At 43.1% G+C, this 19,273-nt stretch overlaps 1 protein-coding gene across 1 annotated transcript in view; it reads right to left on the bottom strand.

The window, feature by feature from the left end:
• Positions 1 to 7,068: 7,068 nt before the first annotated feature.
• LOC310989284 (nucleolar protein 4-like) overlaps positions 7,069 to 19,273 on the bottom strand; it is a gene marked incomplete at both ends in the record, with an annotated part of 205,995 nt that continues 193,790 nt past the window's right edge. The window contains 6 exons of the mRNA XM_083976295.1: positions 7,069 to 7,310; positions 9,059 to 9,290; positions 10,425 to 10,538; positions 14,009 to 14,197; positions 15,636 to 15,830; positions 17,966 to 18,453. Coding sequence (XP_083832421.1) covers positions 7,069 to 7,310; positions 9,059 to 9,290; positions 10,425 to 10,538; positions 14,009 to 14,197; positions 15,636 to 15,830; positions 17,966 to 18,453 — 1,460 coding nt within the window. The remainder of the gene's footprint in view (positions 7,311 to 9,058; positions 9,291 to 10,424; positions 10,539 to 14,008; positions 14,198 to 15,635; positions 15,831 to 17,965; positions 18,454 to 19,273) is intronic.

Below are 19,273 nucleotides of genomic sequence, written 5' to 3'. Positions count from 1 at the left end.
TCATGAGAATACAGGTTTCTAGTTGGTATTACTGTGGGTAACAAAGCCACCAGCAGAGGAAATCAAGACAATCAAGAGTCTGGTACAAAGTCAGGTGAGGACAGAGAGAACAGAAAAGGAATCAAACCACTGAGAATGAGAAAAGAATCTAAAGCACCACGGAGAGAAACAAAAATGAAAAGCAGTAAAACCAGATGGCTGTGGAAGCCATCTTTTTTTTTTCTTTTTCTTTAATATTTTGACAGAAGTAGCTGTACATCGTGCCCTGATAGAAAAATAAAAATAACTCCATTATTTTTTTCTCCTTCGTTTTTTTTTTTTTTTTTTAATGTATGTTGAGCTTTACATTTGACCGGACTGGTTGGAGAAGTGTGTTCTGGTTTGCAGGGACCCGACTGGCATCACGGCTCGTCTGACGGTCTAAGCAGCTTCTGAAACTATTTAACGACTCTGGACCTGAAACTCTTGAGTCTGAAACTGTTCCCACCGCCCCGCCGCACCTGAAACACTAGTCTGTGTGCTTGAGGGTGGAGAAGAATTCCTGTACTCTCACACTTAGCGCAGTGGCATCTTATCTGTAATATCTCTGAATATTAAATGGGTAGTCCAACATTTTCTAAATCTCCATTATGACAGTTAGCAAAAGTTGAGCAATTAGCACATATTGTGTAAAAAATACCAATGTTCAGTTTCACCAGGGGTAATAGAATAAATAGAATGGAAATAAAAGCAAACTGTTGATCGAAGTATTTTCACTAGAAAGACTCTAAATCTTCTTTTTGTCAAAGATCTACAGACAGACTTGACAAACTTTTCAGAGACTTACAGTAAACCTCTGCAGCTGTAAAGAGTGTGTGTATATCACAGCAGATCAGCTGCCTGACCTTCAGGTTTTTTCTTTACAGCCTGGGCCTTTGATACAGTGGCTTATACATTTGCGCTGTACACGCCAGAGTCGGAGCAAACCCACGTCTCTGGTTGTGTGATCTCTGAGAGGTCAGGAGGACCTCCACGCTCTCGCTAAGGCCTCACAAAAGTAAATCCCTTCTTTTCCACAGTGGGAGGATCATAAGCGTATACAACCCGGTCAGTGTCTAGCCTATACCGTGTAAACGTAACCTTTAAAAAAAAGAGGTAATAAAACATGTCTTGTGTAAAGCGCGAGGAACAAGACGCTGAGGAGAGACGGTGTCAGGCAGTAAAAGGTCAATGTGGAGCTGAGATTTCCCTCTGTTTGATTTAAGAAAAAAAAGAAGAGTGGATGTGTGTGTTGATGCCGGTCGGGTCCGGTGTTGGTTGACATCCGTGTTTGGAATGTGCAGTATAGGCATACAGAGTGAGGCTGCTGGAGAACTGTATAAAATATCTTCTCAGAAAAGACCACTTTACTCGCACTACAAAATATATAATGATAGTAAGAAGAATCAGAACATTGATAATCGATAATCATGTAATACTAAAAAATAGAAATCAGATGTGTGTCGGTGTGTGCTCGGCGGGTACGGACGTCTACAACAACAACAACAACAGGAGGAGGGGGTGTGTGTGTGGGGGGTCTGGAGTACCAACGCTCTGATTATGGCTAAAACACTCAGATTACTCTCCCAGTGTGTCCCACTGCAGACAACAGACACAGGGATGGAAACCAAACAATGAGCAAATTACACCTTTCTACAGATTGTCATTTGCCTTTTTTTTTTTCACTCTTATGCAGTTGTTGTTGACTTTGACGTAAACTGACCCGGGCTTAGAAAACCTTCAGAATGATCTTCTCTGAAGTTGAGGACGTGGTGGTCACAGAGGAACCGATGAGAGAGTCCCGTCTCCCTTCCACTTCCAGCTCAGTGATTGGCTACTGTCGGACAGGAAGGAGACAGTTCGGGACCGTCTCAGAGGTTCACATGCATTTTGTAAAATGACTTATTCCTTTAAAAAAAAAAAAAAGAAAAAAAGAAAAAGGAAAAATCCCAGACTCGATTTCAAAGCTAAAACGAGAATCAAACTCAAGAGGAGGGAGAAGCATCTGAAACTGCTCTGATTTCTTTTCTAAGAACCTAAAATGAACAAAATTTTTTGCTGAAGCTTACTACTGAACAGCTTTTAGATTCATCCTTAAGTCAAATAATTATAGTTCCTCCCATCTAATAAAGACAGAAGGGTTGTTGCAGTCATTGGGGTCATTTCTTTTGTTAACGTTTAAGTTACTATCCTATTATCCTTCATTTCCTGACTGCACTCCTAAATCATAAGCTGTCTTTTATAAAGTGTATGGCTGTAGGTCTGATGGTAGAATTTCCTTAATTTCTTTAAAAATGCATTTTTGGAGGTCTGAGGTTTTTTTTTTTTTCATTGCACAGCAGCAGCAACGGTTTTCTTTTGTTGTTGTTTTTTTTCAGTCACTTCTGGAGGAGGTAAAATGAGCAGTCCACCTGGTGTGTTCAGGTTCACACTAAATCCATCCAGTGTCAGGATGTTGGGCTCTGCTTTGATCTGAGAGACCTTCATACACTTCATGAGCATGTCGGTATAACAACAGCTGCAGCAGCAGCTGAGCGGCTGCAGGACTCACCTCCAGTCTGTGGAGGGTCATACCCACATACCCAGATTTCAAATGACAATTTTCATATTGAAGTTCACAGTTTCAGTGTTTCCTGAACCAATTAACTTATAAGGAAACTCAGATACTGTACAAAACTGTAAAAAAATTAGGAGCCAATTGAAGAGAGTGGAAATGATGTTTTTGTGCAGATGTTTTGCTTGATAATGACAAAACACTGATCTGAGAGTTCATGTGAATCAGTTGGTCCTGCAGACAGAGCAGAAGGTGTTTATATCAAACTGAAAAAGTCTTCAGTTCAGCACATCTGGACCGACCCAGGTGTGCCACAGACGACCAGGTGGACTTGACAGAACCATTGGCAGTATGTGAGAGCACAGTGAGGATCAAACAGGAGGAGAGAGTGACGGGAAGACGGTGTCGTTCAAGTCTTCAGTGTGGCGATTGCTCCACACTGACACTGACAAAAGGACTGAATGAGACCCCTGATCAGGAAAAACTCTAAAATTTAGGATAAATTGATTGTACCATAGAGGGACTCATAAAAAAGATTTGCATGAATTCAAGATTTTCCTCTGTTTTGAATCACCTAACTTTTAGGTAAAAAAAAGAAAGAAAGAATAAAAGTAATCTTTTAACATATCTGACTTATATGACATCATCGTCCCCTCCCTCTCTCCCATTTCTCTTCTAGTTGGGTCGTTTTTTTCTTTTTGCATATTTCTCTTTTGTGTAGAGGACAAACAACAAAAATAAACCAAACCAAAAACCTTTTACAGTTCTACATCTAATGTGTCATAGGCCTATTCCAAAAATTAAATAGGCCAAGTACATTTTCAACATCTCAGACCAATCTGAACTTGACACGGTGGCTCTGACATTGCACATGGGTGTAAATCAGTCCAGGTTTGGGTGGAGGCTTTGTGTTTATGGATAGAGGTGTGAGTGGCACAGATGCCTCCCAATTTTATGGCTTTCAAATGTCTCTTCCCAGCGCGTGTCACCCAGTGTGTGTGTGACACCCATTTCAACGTTAGCCTACTGCCTGTCGCCAACACAAACCATCTAAAGACCAGTGAATGCTATGATTATCAGCTGCATTGCAAAAAATAAAATTAAAAAAATGAAATAGAATAAATAATTAAAAAAACAACAACAACTCCACCACACCTCTCCAATCTCAGCAGTGCAAGTTGAGGGAGGGGTGGGGGGTTCCCCTCCCAGGAAACTTGTATACACACACACACACACACACACACACACACACACAGACAGACAGAGAGCCTCCCTGTTTAAATCACAGATGACTGTTGCCTCGCTCAGTGTGCAAAAAGGGAGCAAATGACAGTGACAGGACGGTCGGACTGAGCAGACATCACAGCAGATCACAGATCGATACCTCAGGAGGAAGAAGCCATGTTTGTTTCTGTCTTCATTTTCAGGCTTCTCCTTGTTGGAGCTGCTGGATGCATTATGTGGTCCAAACGCCCCCTTCTGATACAAAAATTCAACAAACTAATACCAACAATTTAAAACTCCACCAGGAGATTTTGGCTTCTTTTAGCAACTGTCCCCCCCAAAAAACAAAAAAACTAACAAACAAAAAGCTAAAAAGGAAAAAGTGGCAATAACAACCAACGACACAAGCTCCATTTTGGGAAATGTACTTAATTATTTTCATAGTGAGAGCGACATAAGCAGATTGATTTCACTCGGATGTAACTATGAAGCTAGAACCAGCAGGCGCTTAGCTTAGCTTAGCATAAAGACAGGAAACAGAGCTGGAAACTATCGGAAACTATCATTCCATTAGGCTATATCATGTTTGTTAAGTCTGTAGCCTACAACAACCAGATCACTGTATTTGGGGGTTGTGTGTCATCTCATTTTTTGTACAAATTAAATACCATGTAGGCTAATCTGTGCTAGTGGGATTTTGTTAGCTCTGAGCAGAGCCAAGCTAGCTGTGATCCCGTTTCCAGTATTTATGCTAAGCTAACTGGCTAAATCCCTTATATGCCAGTGAACTCCTTCATTGTTCAGCAAGAAAACAAACAAGCACATTCCCCAAAATGTTGAGCACTTCCTTTAAGTTGACTCTACAGCAGAGCCCTGTGTCCACTAAATGTCATTTTCAGGTTCTAGTTTGGCAAGACAACAGAAACGACCTTCATTTGGTGTAAAAACAACATGGCTGAAAGCAAAACCTGATCATTTCACAATAATAAATCATTTTAGTCTCATCTCTTTGCTTCTGCACCGAACAAGTCAAAACACGTCATCTTAAAAACAGTTATTCACAGAAGCGTTGGCCCCGTCGAGTGGTCAGGGTGGGTCGGCCCGCTAAGTGTTGGCCTGAAGCGGAGTGCTGTGGTGAGCGTGCAAGACCTTTGCTAACACACACCCCCCCCCCCCTCCCCCCGCGCTCTCCGGAGGATAAAAACATGGAAAGGAAAGAAGGAATTCACAGTTAGAGAGTCACTAAACACAACATTAATCGAGCCCTATGAAGCAAAAACAAAGACAGCCAACCAACCGGTCAGAGAGACAGAGAGGATGAAGGAGTGTTTCCCCCCCCAGCAACAACAAACAGAGAGTCTTTGACTTGTTTTTGCGTTGTCGTGGTGGAGGTTGTAGGAGGTTGGTTGGTTGGTTGGTTGGTTGGTTGGGTTCCCATGGGGCACTGCGGCTAACGCCCACCTTTGCTGAGGTTTCAGGTCTATGGTAGAAGGTCCGTTTTTTTTGTATAGCAGCAGCAACATGAAAGTTGACAACATTAACAATAATAATCATAATCATAATAATAGTAATGGCCATCTCAGAGTTTAACAGACAAACACAGTAAGACAGAGCAATCCTCCTCTTCCTCTGAAACCTGGACTGGACCAGGGAGGAGAGGAGGAAGAGGGGGATGTTTAGGTCCATGAAGAAGAAGTGTAGAGTAGGTCCAATGGAGAGGGGGAGAAGAAGAAGAAGAAGGGGGTGGGGGGTGGGGGGTGGGGTGTTACAACAGAATCATGAGGTTTCGTTGGCATTGCATCTACATTTGTAAAAAGTAGAGGCGCTCTCCCCCTTTGTTAAAGAAATACCTCTTCCCCCTCCACACACACACACACACCACACATTCACACACACACAAACACATACACACACACCCACCTCCCAGAGAAATACACTTCCTGTCGACCTCAGCTCTGATTCTTCTCAAGTTTTCGACATGAACTGATTATATACAGCAGCACACAAACAAACCCGCATGGATGAAAGAAAAATGTAAAGATCTGAGAAGTTCACGACGTCAGTTCTTAAAATGCTTCATCATTTCTACATTACAGGTCTTTTTGCGCAATAAAGTTCCATTCTCGCCCTCCAAAAAACATAGAAACCTTGAAGACATCAGGTGGTGAAGTAGAAGTAAACTGGCTTCTGGTGGGAATGTTACCATTCACTTGAGAGTGTGTGTATGTGTGTATGTATTTGAGGAACTGAAAATGGAATTGGCAGGTCTGATTTGAGGTATTTCCTGGTGGTCAACATGGCGTCTTGGATGCATAAAGTAGCAAGTTGCTCCCTGGGTAAAACGGGTGAGGATTAAGGGAGGAGGGGGGGTCAGGGTGAGGTTTCAGGTGAGGGAAAAGTGCTATAGGACACAGAGAGCTTATATACAAGCAAGCACAGAACAGTTTCTCTCCTCCTTTTTTCTGTCTCTTTTTTGTTCTTTCTTTTTTTCAAACCAAAAACAAACTTTTTTTTCTCATTTCTTTTTCCAGTTTCCGTCCTCAGGCGCCCGGGACTCCAAGTCTCCTCCGTATTTAGTGCTATCTTTTAAGATAAGTCGAACCGCTTTTCTTTCTTTCAGTCACTTGGGAAGAGTCAAGAAAAAAAAAATTCACAGTACTCCCATTAGAAAAAAAGGAACAAATTAAATCTTCAGTCAAATCAAAAAGAGCTTCAGTAGTACTAATTCTGGGAGTCTTTATTTATTCTGTTTTAAATAGTTATGATTCTGGGACAGTGTCGTCCGGAGCCCCTCGTTCATCACGACTCCCTGGGTGGAAGCTCCACTCAAAGACTCCACTTCTCCACCCACAGGAGACCAAAGTTGTTTTTTTTTTTTTTTCTGAAACCACAGCAGCAGTTTTCCTCCCTCCGTTTACAGGCTACTCCTCTTTTCTCCCCCTCCTCCTCCTCCTCTCTCCCCCTCCTCTGCACTCCTTCCCTCAGAGTGCAGTGCTGATTGTGAGGTGCTTCCAGAGAGAACAGGAGGGGAGTTCCTCCGGGCTCCAAGTGCTCTGCTCTGTTTTTAAAAAAAGGGCAAAGGGCAAAAGAGAGGGCAGATGAGGAGGAAACAACAAACCCAGGTTTAAGGAGAGGAGAGCATAGGACAAGAAGAGATGGGGGCCGGGGGCGGGGGGTGGGGGTGGAGGGGAGCGCAGACAGACACAAAACAAACAAAGTGTGTGTATGTGTGTGTGTGTAGTTGTGTGTGTAAGTGTGTGTTCTCCCACAAATCAGTTCTGCTGCAGGATGAGGTTCTCCAGCTCGTCGGCCGAGCGCAGCAGGAAGGCGGCCGACTCTCGGTAGCCGGCGATCAGCTGACGCACGGCCGTGATCTCCGGTTGGCTGAGCTGGGCCGAGGCCCCGCCCCCTCCGCCGCCCCCGCTGCCCCGCCCACCAAGGCTGTTGGCGGCGGCGGAGGAGGAGTTACTGATGTTGGCGGAGGAGAGAGACTTCATGCTGAGGTCTGTAGGCCCTGAGGAGAAGGAAAGATGGATGGAGAGGTGGAGAGGTGGAGAGGCCGAAGGAAGAATGGAGGAGAAGGAAGGTGCAAAGGAGAAGAACGGGAAGAGTCACAATCATTAAGTTTTAGTTGATGATTAATTGCCATACAAATAATTGCAATGAATGATTAAATTGTCTTTTTCTTATCATTGTATGCCACTATTAAAGTATAAGCATAGTTTAAACATAGTTTAATAATACACACACCTTATGAAAAAGAAGCGTCATTCATTGGCATTAAACATTGGAACACATTAATAAAAACTGCACGTCTGTTTGAGCTTTGTAACTAAATCCATGATGCTAATATGGGTCCTCAAAATAAACAGTTTGTGGTGCTCCACTCGTTTATCATTAAATAATAGAAGAAGTGATGCAGTCATTAAAGCAACCCAATGTAAGAAATACTCAGTGCTTGATGGAAACATGACATTTCAGTTTCCTCCAGCTGTTCTTATACAGATGACTGGAAACGATTTATCAATTATGTAAAATGATTGCGGTCAGCTCAAGTATTTACAAGCAGGTGATTATGTCATAATTGTGACAGGCCTGTATGTGCTATCATTGAATCCACTCTTTTGGCAAATTGGCCCATTGCCATAATCCCTATAGTTTTAGCAGTAGGTCTGTTACCTTTAATTGTTGGTGCAAGCTATTTTTAGAACAGTGGAGCAGAGCCGCGAGCTGCTCAGAGCTACGCTACGGAGGCTCATGGGATTTCTTGGTATCCCTCATCAAACTCATCAAATACACAATCCAGCAACTCCAAAACGCTCTGGTGGACAAGTTGTGACCTGCACATTCACCACGCTATGAGATAATAACAGAACGAGGGAGAGTTGTTTTCGAGGCAAATGCAGAGACTGCTTGCTGAAAAACTGCCCCCGACGGGAACGCACATCAGCTGTTTTGCATGAATTTCCCTCTAAAACAACTCTGTCTGGTAACGTTCTGTTATTATCTCATAGCGTGGTGAATGTGCAGGTCACAACTTGTCCACCAGAGTGTTTTGGAGTTGTTGGATTGTGTATTTGATGAGTTTGATGAGGGAAACCAAGAAATCCCATTAGCCTCCGTAGCGTAGCTCTGAGCAGCTCACGGCTCTGCTCCGCCGTTCTAAAAATAGCTTGCACTGACAATTAAAGGTAACGAACATACTGCTATGACTATAGGGATTATGGCAATGGGCCAATTTGCCAAAATGTTGGACTATCCCTTTAAAGTGGTGTGTCTAGTTGTGACTGAGATACATATACTGTAACTATAAACAGACACATACTGTATAACTCAAATGTTTAACAGTACAGTGGATGACAGAACAGAAACATAGCGCCTCCACTGTCACCATCCACATCCAGAGCCCTGATACTCAGTGGCTGGAGTGAACATCAGTGACCATCACTGTGATGACTCCATGTTTAACTGCGGCTGACATCGCTGTGATGAGTGTGTGTGGCAGCTGCTTCACACTGCCATCTGCTGTCTCCTTTCATTGCTCTCTTTTTTTTTTTTCCTGACGCTCCTTCTCATTCATCTCCAAATTACACCATCATGCTGTCACACTTCCTCTTCTCCTCCCTCCCTCATCACTTTCTTTTCTCCTTCCGCAAACTTTCAGATGATCCTGTCTTTCACAGTCCAGAGTCCAGCCTCATGTCTTTCTGTCTCTCTCTCTTCATAAAGACCCCCCCCGCCCCACACCGCTACCATCCTCACCGTTGCTCTGAGCTGCAGCGCCGGTTGTCAGGGAAACGGGGTGTTGCATGGCAGCGCCCAGGCCCGGGTATCCACGGTAACCGTAGCTGAGGCCGGCTCCGTTGATGTAGAGCTGGGTGTCCTGGGAGGAGAAGGCTGACGTGGCCAGGGAGTAGGCGGAGTGGGCGAGGGACACCGGCTCCCTCTGAGCCGCTCCGCCGCTGGACGGCTTGTCTAGTGAGATCTGCTCATCCTGACGGAGGGAAACAGGAGGTGAGGGGGTCAATCAGAATTAACAACCCCGTCATAATAAAACCAATTCAGAAAAAATATCATTGCTGATGTTCATTAGTTTTCAGAAGGCAAGGTTACAAATGCTAATGTTATTTAATTTTTTTATTTTTATTTTGTTGGTTTGTTTCTTTTCTTTACTACTATATATTTAAATACTGTTAACTTCAGTATTTTTCTCGCTTAGTTTTGCTTTTATGTATGTATGTTTGTTTTTTATATTGTAAGAAAGATGGTTAGCTTAATTTGGTCTGTAGGACAGGCATTAATATCAGCATTATGATTCTGCCTGTGCCTTTCCTGACACTACCTTGTTGATAAAGTTTGTAGCTATTATGTGATGTGACTGAATAAAGAATTTCATCATCATCATCAAGGGTCAGCAGGGGCGGGCCCAGAGTATTTTCTGGTGGGGGGTACAGGGAGTAACAACAGTGAATCTGGGGGGGGGGGGGAACCCAAAAGTAACAAAAATGGAGACGGCCATTGATCGCTCTCTTGAATATTTATATTGTACAGTTACACACTGTTTACAGCATGTCTTCATCTTGCTTTTATTGGCCACATTGAATCTTTCACCTTGTAAGGAAGATGCCTTGAAGATGACATTTTAATTTTCCACTTGTCAATATCAAAGTTATAGTCAATCAACAATCAACTATATCTTCAACACAATAGATTCTCACAGTGAACAGCAATATCTTATACTCTTACCCAGTAGTTAGAGCTCAACGGTATCTGTACAATAAACATCTCTCAATGTAGAATAACCAGTGAAATTGTGAAATTGAGAACAATAACAATCTTACATCATTTTCTTTATTTACTACACAGAACACTGGGATGTTTGCTGTACAGAGTTGATTAAGAGCCTTAGTCAGAAGTTAGTGCTTATAGCTCTTTACAGTGAACATAGCAGTGATAAAGAGCTTTACACAGTGACTGACATTACCACAAGTCAATGACCATTGGGGGGGGGGGGGGATTTCAGGGGGGCGGGTGCCCCCCGTGCCACCATGGTAGACCCGCCCCTGGAGGGCAGCAGTGCATCTACACATTAACATCTTCAAAGAAAAAGAGTGGAACACAGGCTTACGTGATAGGATTCAAGGCGCATCCTCTTTGCGGCGTTGCGTGATTCACTCTCGCACGCGGCAGCCAGGATGTTCTCAGCCATGGCTGAGGTGAGGTGAGGTGGAGTAGGACGGGTCTGGAGAAATGATGGGAATATCAAAAGATTGATAATGATATTCTGGTTTTACAATATCAGACAGGGTGAATAAACATGAGCTTACAGTTAAGTGTGTTGAGGGGGAAAAGTGGATGATTGTCTTCAGTTGTGGACACAGACATTCTCAGGTGGAAGAACGTGTGTCTCTAGTTTGGACTCTTAAAAATAAAAGCTTGACTTTAAGGCCAGCTGAGCACTTATTCTGTGCCAAGTCTGGAAATAATAATAAGAGAGCTAATGAGCATCATGATTTATTCTATCATATTTTTAAGTAATGTGCATGGTACATAGACAAATGCTCTTCCGTTGGTTCTGGTACACATGCTTTGGTATCCACTGTATGAAGGCTATGAATCCCTATGTTTGACTTTTGTGTCACAACTAAAAGAGAATCCTCCTGAGCAGCTCAGCTCTATGTATTAACACACAGCACAGCACCAGGCTCCTCCACTGGGGGGCAGCAGATACATTCACATGACTGATCCATCGGCCTTTACGCCGAGCAGTCACATTCCACTGACTGCAATGTGACACCTCATGTCCTCAGGTTGGGGCAAATTAAATGAGCCTACTGTATGGACACTGGTATGAACTTGGTCATACAGACCACAAGGACACAGTGACAAACTTTATGATAATGTTCATTAGATGGTTTAGTGACTCAGCACCGTGAGGACAGTGTCTTGGTCTTTGTTACATTCTCTCAGGATTATTTTATCACAAGTGCAGATTTCAGTGGATTAATTATCTGTGCCACCACACACACCCTGCTGGTTCCTGCTGACGCTGTGTTGGCTGCACACACCTGTCTCTTCAAGCCAGTTTGTCGATTAATATCCATCTGACCTGAAACGACCGCGAAAACAACTGGATGCACATGACGAAATGCTGTTACGTCTCCTTTACTAGCTCTTAAATGAAGATATTCGGCATCATGTCACACAACTTAACTGATATAAATTGACTGGAACGTGTTGTTTCCATAGTTCCGAGCAATTTACAGCCACGTTTTTATCATCTTCTCACTAAAGATGATAATTGTTTGTTGCTTGACGTCCATGCTTGCTTTCTTTGCAGCAAGAGTAGAAGAAGTTTTTATTTTTTATTTAAAAGACATTTAACGTATATACTTACTGTATATGTATATATATATTGTATATGTATACATACACACATACTGTATTATGTATATATATATAATATATATATATATATATAATTTTTTTTGAAAACATGATAATATGCATGTGGATGTAAATAATTGCAGGTAGAGACAGTCAGACAATCAGTATCCTTGGTTACTACATTTGTAAGTGGATGAATTGTGTAAAATTTCAATCTGACTTCTGCTGTGTCCTTGTGATGTGTTTATTACCTCTACTTCTATATCTGAATTCGTTTCTGTGTCTTCTATTGAACATGCTTTATGTTCTGTAATCGGTCTTTCTGTTATATTTATATATTTTCTTACACCGAGGCACTTGTTTAACAACAGAGAACATTTGACTGGCTGAGGCACTTGTGCCAGCTGAAAGGTTTTGTCCTGACTCGTGTACGAACACAGACGCTGAACAAACTGTGGGAATAAAAAAAACCATCAGGAGACAAGAGGGGACGGCTTCCAGCTCGGTGAGTCCCACATGAGTTGGACTGAATGACAAAAGAAGCAAGGCCAGCGGTGCATTATGGGAATTATCGGCTCTGAACGTGGTGCAGATCAATTTGACCGCCTAGGTCAAACCACCCATTGTGCAAAAGAGCAGAATACAGAGACTTACACTGCTGAAGCAGCTATATACAATTTATATACAGAGTTGATGTGACAGCCTGGGAGCCTTCAGAGAGCAGAGTCACAGCAACACAATCACACTGAACTCAACCAGTTTCTATCAAACACTGCTCTCCTGTAATGTTGCAGAAAACTGCACATATAACAGATCATCTCAATCTTAAAATGTTCTTAATCTCATCATTTTAAGAAAATCTTATGTTAGCTCTGCAGTTTATTATTATTATTTGAACTATCAATACTTCAGCTAACTGAGCTGAAAACAACTCGGAGGAACTACAGTGATCTGTGGTGGTGATGAAAACATAATGAGGAAGTGAATAAAAAAAAGAAAAAGATATGCTGCTAGCAGAGAAACTAACATAAAATCAAACTAGCGGGGTCCCCGACTAAGAATTTTCATAGTCAAACCTGATTGGTCAGATTTTGACTTTAGTCGATTACTCGTTGAATCATGTTTTTTTCCCCTCATTGATTCATGATCTCATTTGCGTCTTTTTCGGAGCTAAAACAACCAAATAAACACATTTATTTCTTCAGCTGGCATATGATAACAACAACAGGACGTTCTCCATCCATCCTTTTCCTGATCTCACTCATCAGTCTCGTGTGCATGACGTAGCCGTCTCTCTGTTGGGGAGGGTGCAGCGATTCTGAGTATTCATTTGTGCTGTGAATGTGTGTGGAGAATGAAAACCTGAAATCCCATCGTTGCGTGGCCGTGATATGTGCGTCAGTGCTTGTAGATGGTTCAGAGGTCGAGTGTCACAACACCATGGACAGGACTGTTTTTTGTGTCATGTGTGTATGTGTGTGACAGAGGAGGCACTAATCAGTTTAATCTTGTAAAAAAAACTTTAAACCCAAATCATATATTCCCTCTATGGAAGGAAAAGGAGAGAGGACTTGGCGTGTGCGTTCATGGGCTTAGTGTCAGTGCGCATGTGTGTCCCATTTCTCCAAAGACAAAAAGTGCACCGCGCTTGATTTGCGCTTTACCCACACTTAGGTCAAGACCGCATCGGAGTGGTATTTGGCCAAGTATAAATCCCACAATGCACCAGCTGGTGAAGTCTGCCGTCACTGGGAGCCACAAGCCACGTTTGGGAAATGCCATTGAATAAATTTCAATAAAATAGAATTTGTCTTTCTATCTTATAATTATGATTTTTTTAATCTCATGTTTTCTATTCTTTTATCTCATATTTTTCAATTTCAGTTTTTTGTGTCTTTAGGCTACATTTACTTTTACATCTGATCATTTTTGACCTGTTATCACGTAATTATGAATTTTCTCTCTAACTTATGTGACTATTTTTCATCACTCTCTGTTTAATCCTATGTGTTTTTCTTTTTTTTTTTACTTGCTGAATCTTGCACATAGAGACACTTTTGGAGTAGATGAGACTGTGATCCAGCAGCACTGTTTATTAAAACTGTTGCTGTGCTGTGTGTGTGTCGGAGCTGTGCTAGTGTGCACAGTGGCACTCATATAACAGGCTGCACTTGTCAAGTTTGTCTCGATTACTTTTAAATACCCCCCGCGCTTGGTCACTTAATACATGCTTGCACACTAATATGCAAATGTACATTCCACCAGCAAAACGTCAACAAAGCCAAGTGTGGAGAAATGGGCCAGGGCCAGAGACAGGTACTGTACCTCCATGCCGTTCTTCTTCATGCGTCGGCAGGATTTGAGGTAGGTGCGGATGCGCTTGCGGGCGCGTTCCTGGAACTCTGGGAACTGTCTGCTGCAGGACTCGATGATGGCCTGGATCTTCTCCTTGGGCTGTTTGGAGATAGGCACCATCCGATCCAAGTTCTCGTCCACAAACAGACGCACAAACATCTGGAGGAGAAACCACACAACTGTTAAAGAAACCCTCTGTATGACCGTCTTCTTACATTTGTCTGTTTGTTTATATATCACAGGATCCCCATTCGCTGATCTTCCTGGGGTCCTTGAGTTACATAATTAAAATACAAAGAATACAAATACCAACAGACAGATAATAACAACAACAGTAAAAATAATATAAAGAACTATTATTCAAATAAAATCATTTGACCAATCCCTGTAAATATGTAGGCTACATGTAGTTTTCTCTTAAAAGAACTCTTTCCTTGTGTGAAAGTGGAAGTATGAATGAATTCCAACGTATGGCTCTGTACAAAACAGTTTTTTTTAAGAAGTTCAAATTTGGGCAGGGTAAAGCCATGCACCCGTGGCTGGCTCCTCTGGTAGCGTGTGCATGGATTTTATAACTATATTTTATCTTTTTAACAAAAAACTCTGGAGTCTGGTTTTCCAGAATACCATAAAAATAAACCAATAAATTAGACACTAGCCTCATAAATCTAGCTGCTTTGTTATGCGCGATCTGTAGTTTGTTTTACCAGCTGTTTAGAGGCGGAGGACCAGACAACTGAACAATAATCCAGAGGACACAAAGCTGGAGAGTGAACAATTTGACAGAGCAGTGACAGGGGAATGAAAGGAGCACATCTCCTAGCAGGATGTTGTTAACCTGTTCAGACCAAGATAGTGTATTGTCAAGACAATACATGTGTGTGAATGAGTCAAAGCTGCGTTGTCAAGTTAAAGGGATACTTCACCCAAAATCAATAATTCACCAATTTTCTACTTACCGTCATGCCGAGGAAGGGTTTGGAGAACTTTTGTTATCATATTATCTGCGAGATGTTCGATCGTTGTTGTAAACCATTAGATGTATGATGTACTGTAAACAAGGAAGAAAAACTCGCAGCAAATCTCGCGCAAGGCTAAAAACACAGATCACATTAATTTTTTCCAAACAACTTTTCCATGTGGCGGCTTCAGGACACTTGGGTCAGTACAGACGAGCAGTATGGAGGTATCTGGATGTTTCATAGTGTGTGTTTTGGACGATTCAAAAGTGAACTCTATCCACCGCCATTATATGAAAATCCGTTGCCAGTCAGACCCCCCCTGGAACTCCAAAAGCATTTTGATGACTCTGAAAGTTCTCCAAACTCTTCCTTGGCATGACGGTGAGTAGAAAATTGCTGAATCATCGATTTTGGGTGAAGTATCCCTTTAAGACAGAAGCTTACAAAAACACACTTTGATTCCTGTCTATTCTATTAACATTACACACACATATTTGATTAATAGTTGTTAAAAAAACCCAACATGTGTGTGTTCCTCAGGTTTAGTGAGTATGGTGGAGGATGTTATTTCCTCTTTATGAATAGAAGAGGACGTGTGATTGGTCCCTGTGGGGACGTCATGTGACCCGGCTCACATTGAAGGCCTTTAGTCTCTCGGGATCGACTCCCTCCGTGTCGTTGATCTTGTCGTTGTCGTCGTGGTCGTCATGGTCGTCGTCGTCGTCGTCCGGGGCGACCTGGCTGCCGTGACGCCCCATGGTCAGGTCCTCCGCGCTGCTCAAGTCCATCTTCACACTGTCGTAGCTGCCGCCCGAACTGTACTGTGGGGACTAAGCACACACACACACACTGAGTATTAATCTGGAATATCTATCTATCTATCTATCTATCTATCTATCTATCTATCTATCTATCTATCTATCTATCTATCTATCTATCTATCTATCTATCTATCTATCTATCTATCTATCTATACAGACAGAGCCACTGCCAGTCAACAGCCAGTTTATAAGACTTTCTCTTGCCTCCTTTATCCTACACAATGACCTCAAATGCAACAAAGCATCTCAGGAGGATTGGGTTGCTCGGGGAAACACTGCCCTCACTGGTTCATTCTTTAAATTCTACATCACGAGCCCAAAACTTGAGCATGCAGCTTTGAGGAAGCAGCTAAGAGCTCAACGAAAGCATCATAAATCATCTGGTTTGACATGAACCCACATCAGAGCAGAACAGCTTTTTACTTATCAGCAACTCGACATAGAGCAGGTTTCAACTACTTTAGACCCACGCCTTAAATCTGAGAGGTCATGGGATAGACAAAGCCAAGGAAGGAGAAATAAGTGTGAATTCCTACTAAATATCAAGATGATTTAAAATTGTTTGAGCAGCTGAAAGCTACAGTCAGTAACAATACATATGGAGGTGGAGCTGGTGCACAGTGACATGTACTGAGGAGGAGAAGAGAAGAAAGAAGAAACAGAGACAAATGTTGGTTGGAGAATGTGTGTGTGTGTGTGTGTGTGTGTGTGTGTATGAAACACACATACACACACTTTCAAACGGTGAGAGAAAGGAGTGAAAGGAATGACTTTGAGTGAAATAGACTGACTGAATGACTTTCTGTGTGTGTGTCTTGCAGGTATACTGTCTGCCGGCAACACTTTCCCTTCAAGGCCAGTGTGTATTGTTTGTCAGGTTCTGCTATTCAGTTCCAGACAAAGATGGTGAGAGAAGGAAGGAAGGAGAGAGATCTCTCTTCTCCGTCCTCCTCCTCCTCCTCCTCTCCTCACTTTTGCCTTCATCACTTTATCATCCGGTTCCATTTGGTTCCAAACGGCTGAATGAACCTCTCATGTTTTAAATAAGATCAAGATCTAAATGCGACAATAAAACAAATTGAAATGGAACATGTTGTGTTTGTTAATAGAGGATCTGAGTATTTCATCAGTACATGAAGACAGAGGTTTCTTCTTGTCTGAACTGAGTCGAGCGTGTGCACACAACAGCAGGAAGAACTGAAGGGCTGAAGACAAAGCTGCACTAATGGAAGACATGTTAAGATACAAAATTATTTGTTCGTGGTTTCTTAAGCCGGTAACCTTGGCAACAAATGGTGCAGCCTCATTCACTTGCCTGACTCTTTAGAATTTCATTTTTTATTTTGACATTCAATTAAGTTTTTCCTCATAGAAAAATGAGTGAACAGTTTCTAACACTGTGATGATGTTAATTCTTCACCATTTCATTTCACTGACTTAAAGGGATAGTTCAACATTTTGGCAAATTCGCCTATTGCCATAATCTCTATAGTCTTAGGAGTAAGGTTTGTTACCTTTAATTGTCGGTGCAAGCTGTTTTTAGATCAGCGGAGCAGATACGTGAGCTGCACAGCTAACGCAACGGAGGCTCATGGTATTTCCATGTTTCCCTCATCAAACTCAATACACAATCCAACCACACTATGAAATAATGATGTAATGTTACGAGACAGAGTTGTTTTCGAGGCAAATACATAACCGAAACTACATTCCAGACATGGCTGCTGGGTGGAGGGAAGTGCAAGCAGTTCCGAGTACCTGCTTTATGTGTCGTAGCGTTACATTATTAATTATACGTTATTATCTCATAGCGTGGTGAATGTGCAGGTCACAACTTGTCCACGATAGCCTTTTGGAGTTGTTGGATTGTGTATTTAGTTTGATGAGGGAAACATGGAAATCCCATGAGCCTCTGTTGCGTTAGCTGAGCAGCTCTGCCCCGCTGATTGAAAAACAGCTTGCACCGACAATTAAAGGTAAAGAACCTACTGCTAAAACTATAGGGATTATGGCAATGGGCCAATTTACTAACCTGCCTAGATTACCAGAAACTTGACAGATGAGGCCTGAGCCTGTGAGTCACTCATTAGGTGCAGAATCTCTCTATGTGTGTGTGTGTGTTTACGTCGGCTGTTTGCTCTCACCTTGCCGCCGTAGTCCCTGCTGTCTCTGTCTAGTCGCAGTTCGGCGCTGTGTGCATGGGACTGCGAGTGTGTGTTGGGAGTGTGCGCGTTGAGCGCGTGAGGAGTGTGTGTGTGCGGCAGCGGCAGCGGCAGGGCCGGGTGAGGGACCAGGGGAGGTTTGGCAGCCAGCGGGTACTTCCTGCGGAGCTCCTCGGGCGCGTTGGGATGCAGCGCGCCGAGCAGCGCCGCGGCCGCCGCCGACACGGTGACGGGGAGGTGGGAGCTGGACAGCGGCAGCCGCTTCGGGGGCGGGTCGCTCAGGTTCATGGGCTGCTGGTCCTCGGAGGAGGAGGAGGAGGAGGTCGGCGTGCTGAAGTCCAGCGGGGCGGGGCCGCCGTTGCCGTTGATAACCTCGGTTTCCCTGACGATGGCGCCGTCCATCACAGCGGAGGAGGGAGGGGTCAGCGCCGGCAGGCCGTTCCCGCTGCCGCTCTCTGATGATGAATCATCTGGGAGAGGAGACACACAGAGGGAAGTGGAATGTGAAATATCTGACGAACATCATCAGGTTGGAGCAGCAGCACATGGATCTACACAATGTGTCAACACAAACATCTACAGACTAAGGGCGTTTTCACACCTGCAGTTGTTCCGATTCAGCAACTAAACCGATACAACTGTTGCGTTCTTTTTTCTGGGCCGTTTGTGTTCACATTGCATGATTCTAAAGCGGTACAGCGCTTTGCGCTGTGGAACAGCGCCGTAGCAACGGCCCTAACAACACCCCATCAGCTGATCAGCAACAATGGCAACAATGAACCGCGGGCTGACTTGCAGTAGTGAGGAGGTTCAATTTCTTATTAATATTTGGGCAGACGAGTATTTAGTTGAAGTTCAATTAAAAAAAATGCCCAAGCTGATTGGTTTATGGCTGGGGCGAGACCTTGAAGTGTGCCTATAACGTGCTATAGCTACAAATGTAGTTTAATAGGCTACATTATTATTTATTATTATTATTATTATTATTATTAGCCTATGTGTGACCAAGCGTGCTGTCCGCTGTCTCAGTGCTGACACGTGAATGAATGACAGAGCGTGTTACTGCCCGTGAGAGAGAGACAGAGAGAGAGAGAGACAGGGGGGTGGTCAGGTTGTGTTGGTCAAGCTGTGTTTTCAGTTTCAGGTGTCATAGTTATGTCAGATGAATTGTCCTCTATCACAGCCATTCTCAACCTTGGGGTCCCTCCCGACCCCAGTTGATGTGGCTGGAGGGGACGAATGAACGACATGTTTCTTGGCATGCATTGCTGACCTGGGCATTGTTTCTTA

Source organism: Trachurus trachurus, assembly GCF_905171665.1.
Source record: "Trachurus trachurus genome assembly, chromosome: 7".
NCBI classification, from domain to species: domain Eukaryota; kingdom Metazoa; phylum Chordata; class Actinopteri; order Carangiformes; family Carangidae; genus Trachurus; species Trachurus trachurus.
The sequence above is the reverse complement of the archived record's forward strand: the minus strand, read 5'-3'. Positions and strand labels throughout refer to the sequence as shown.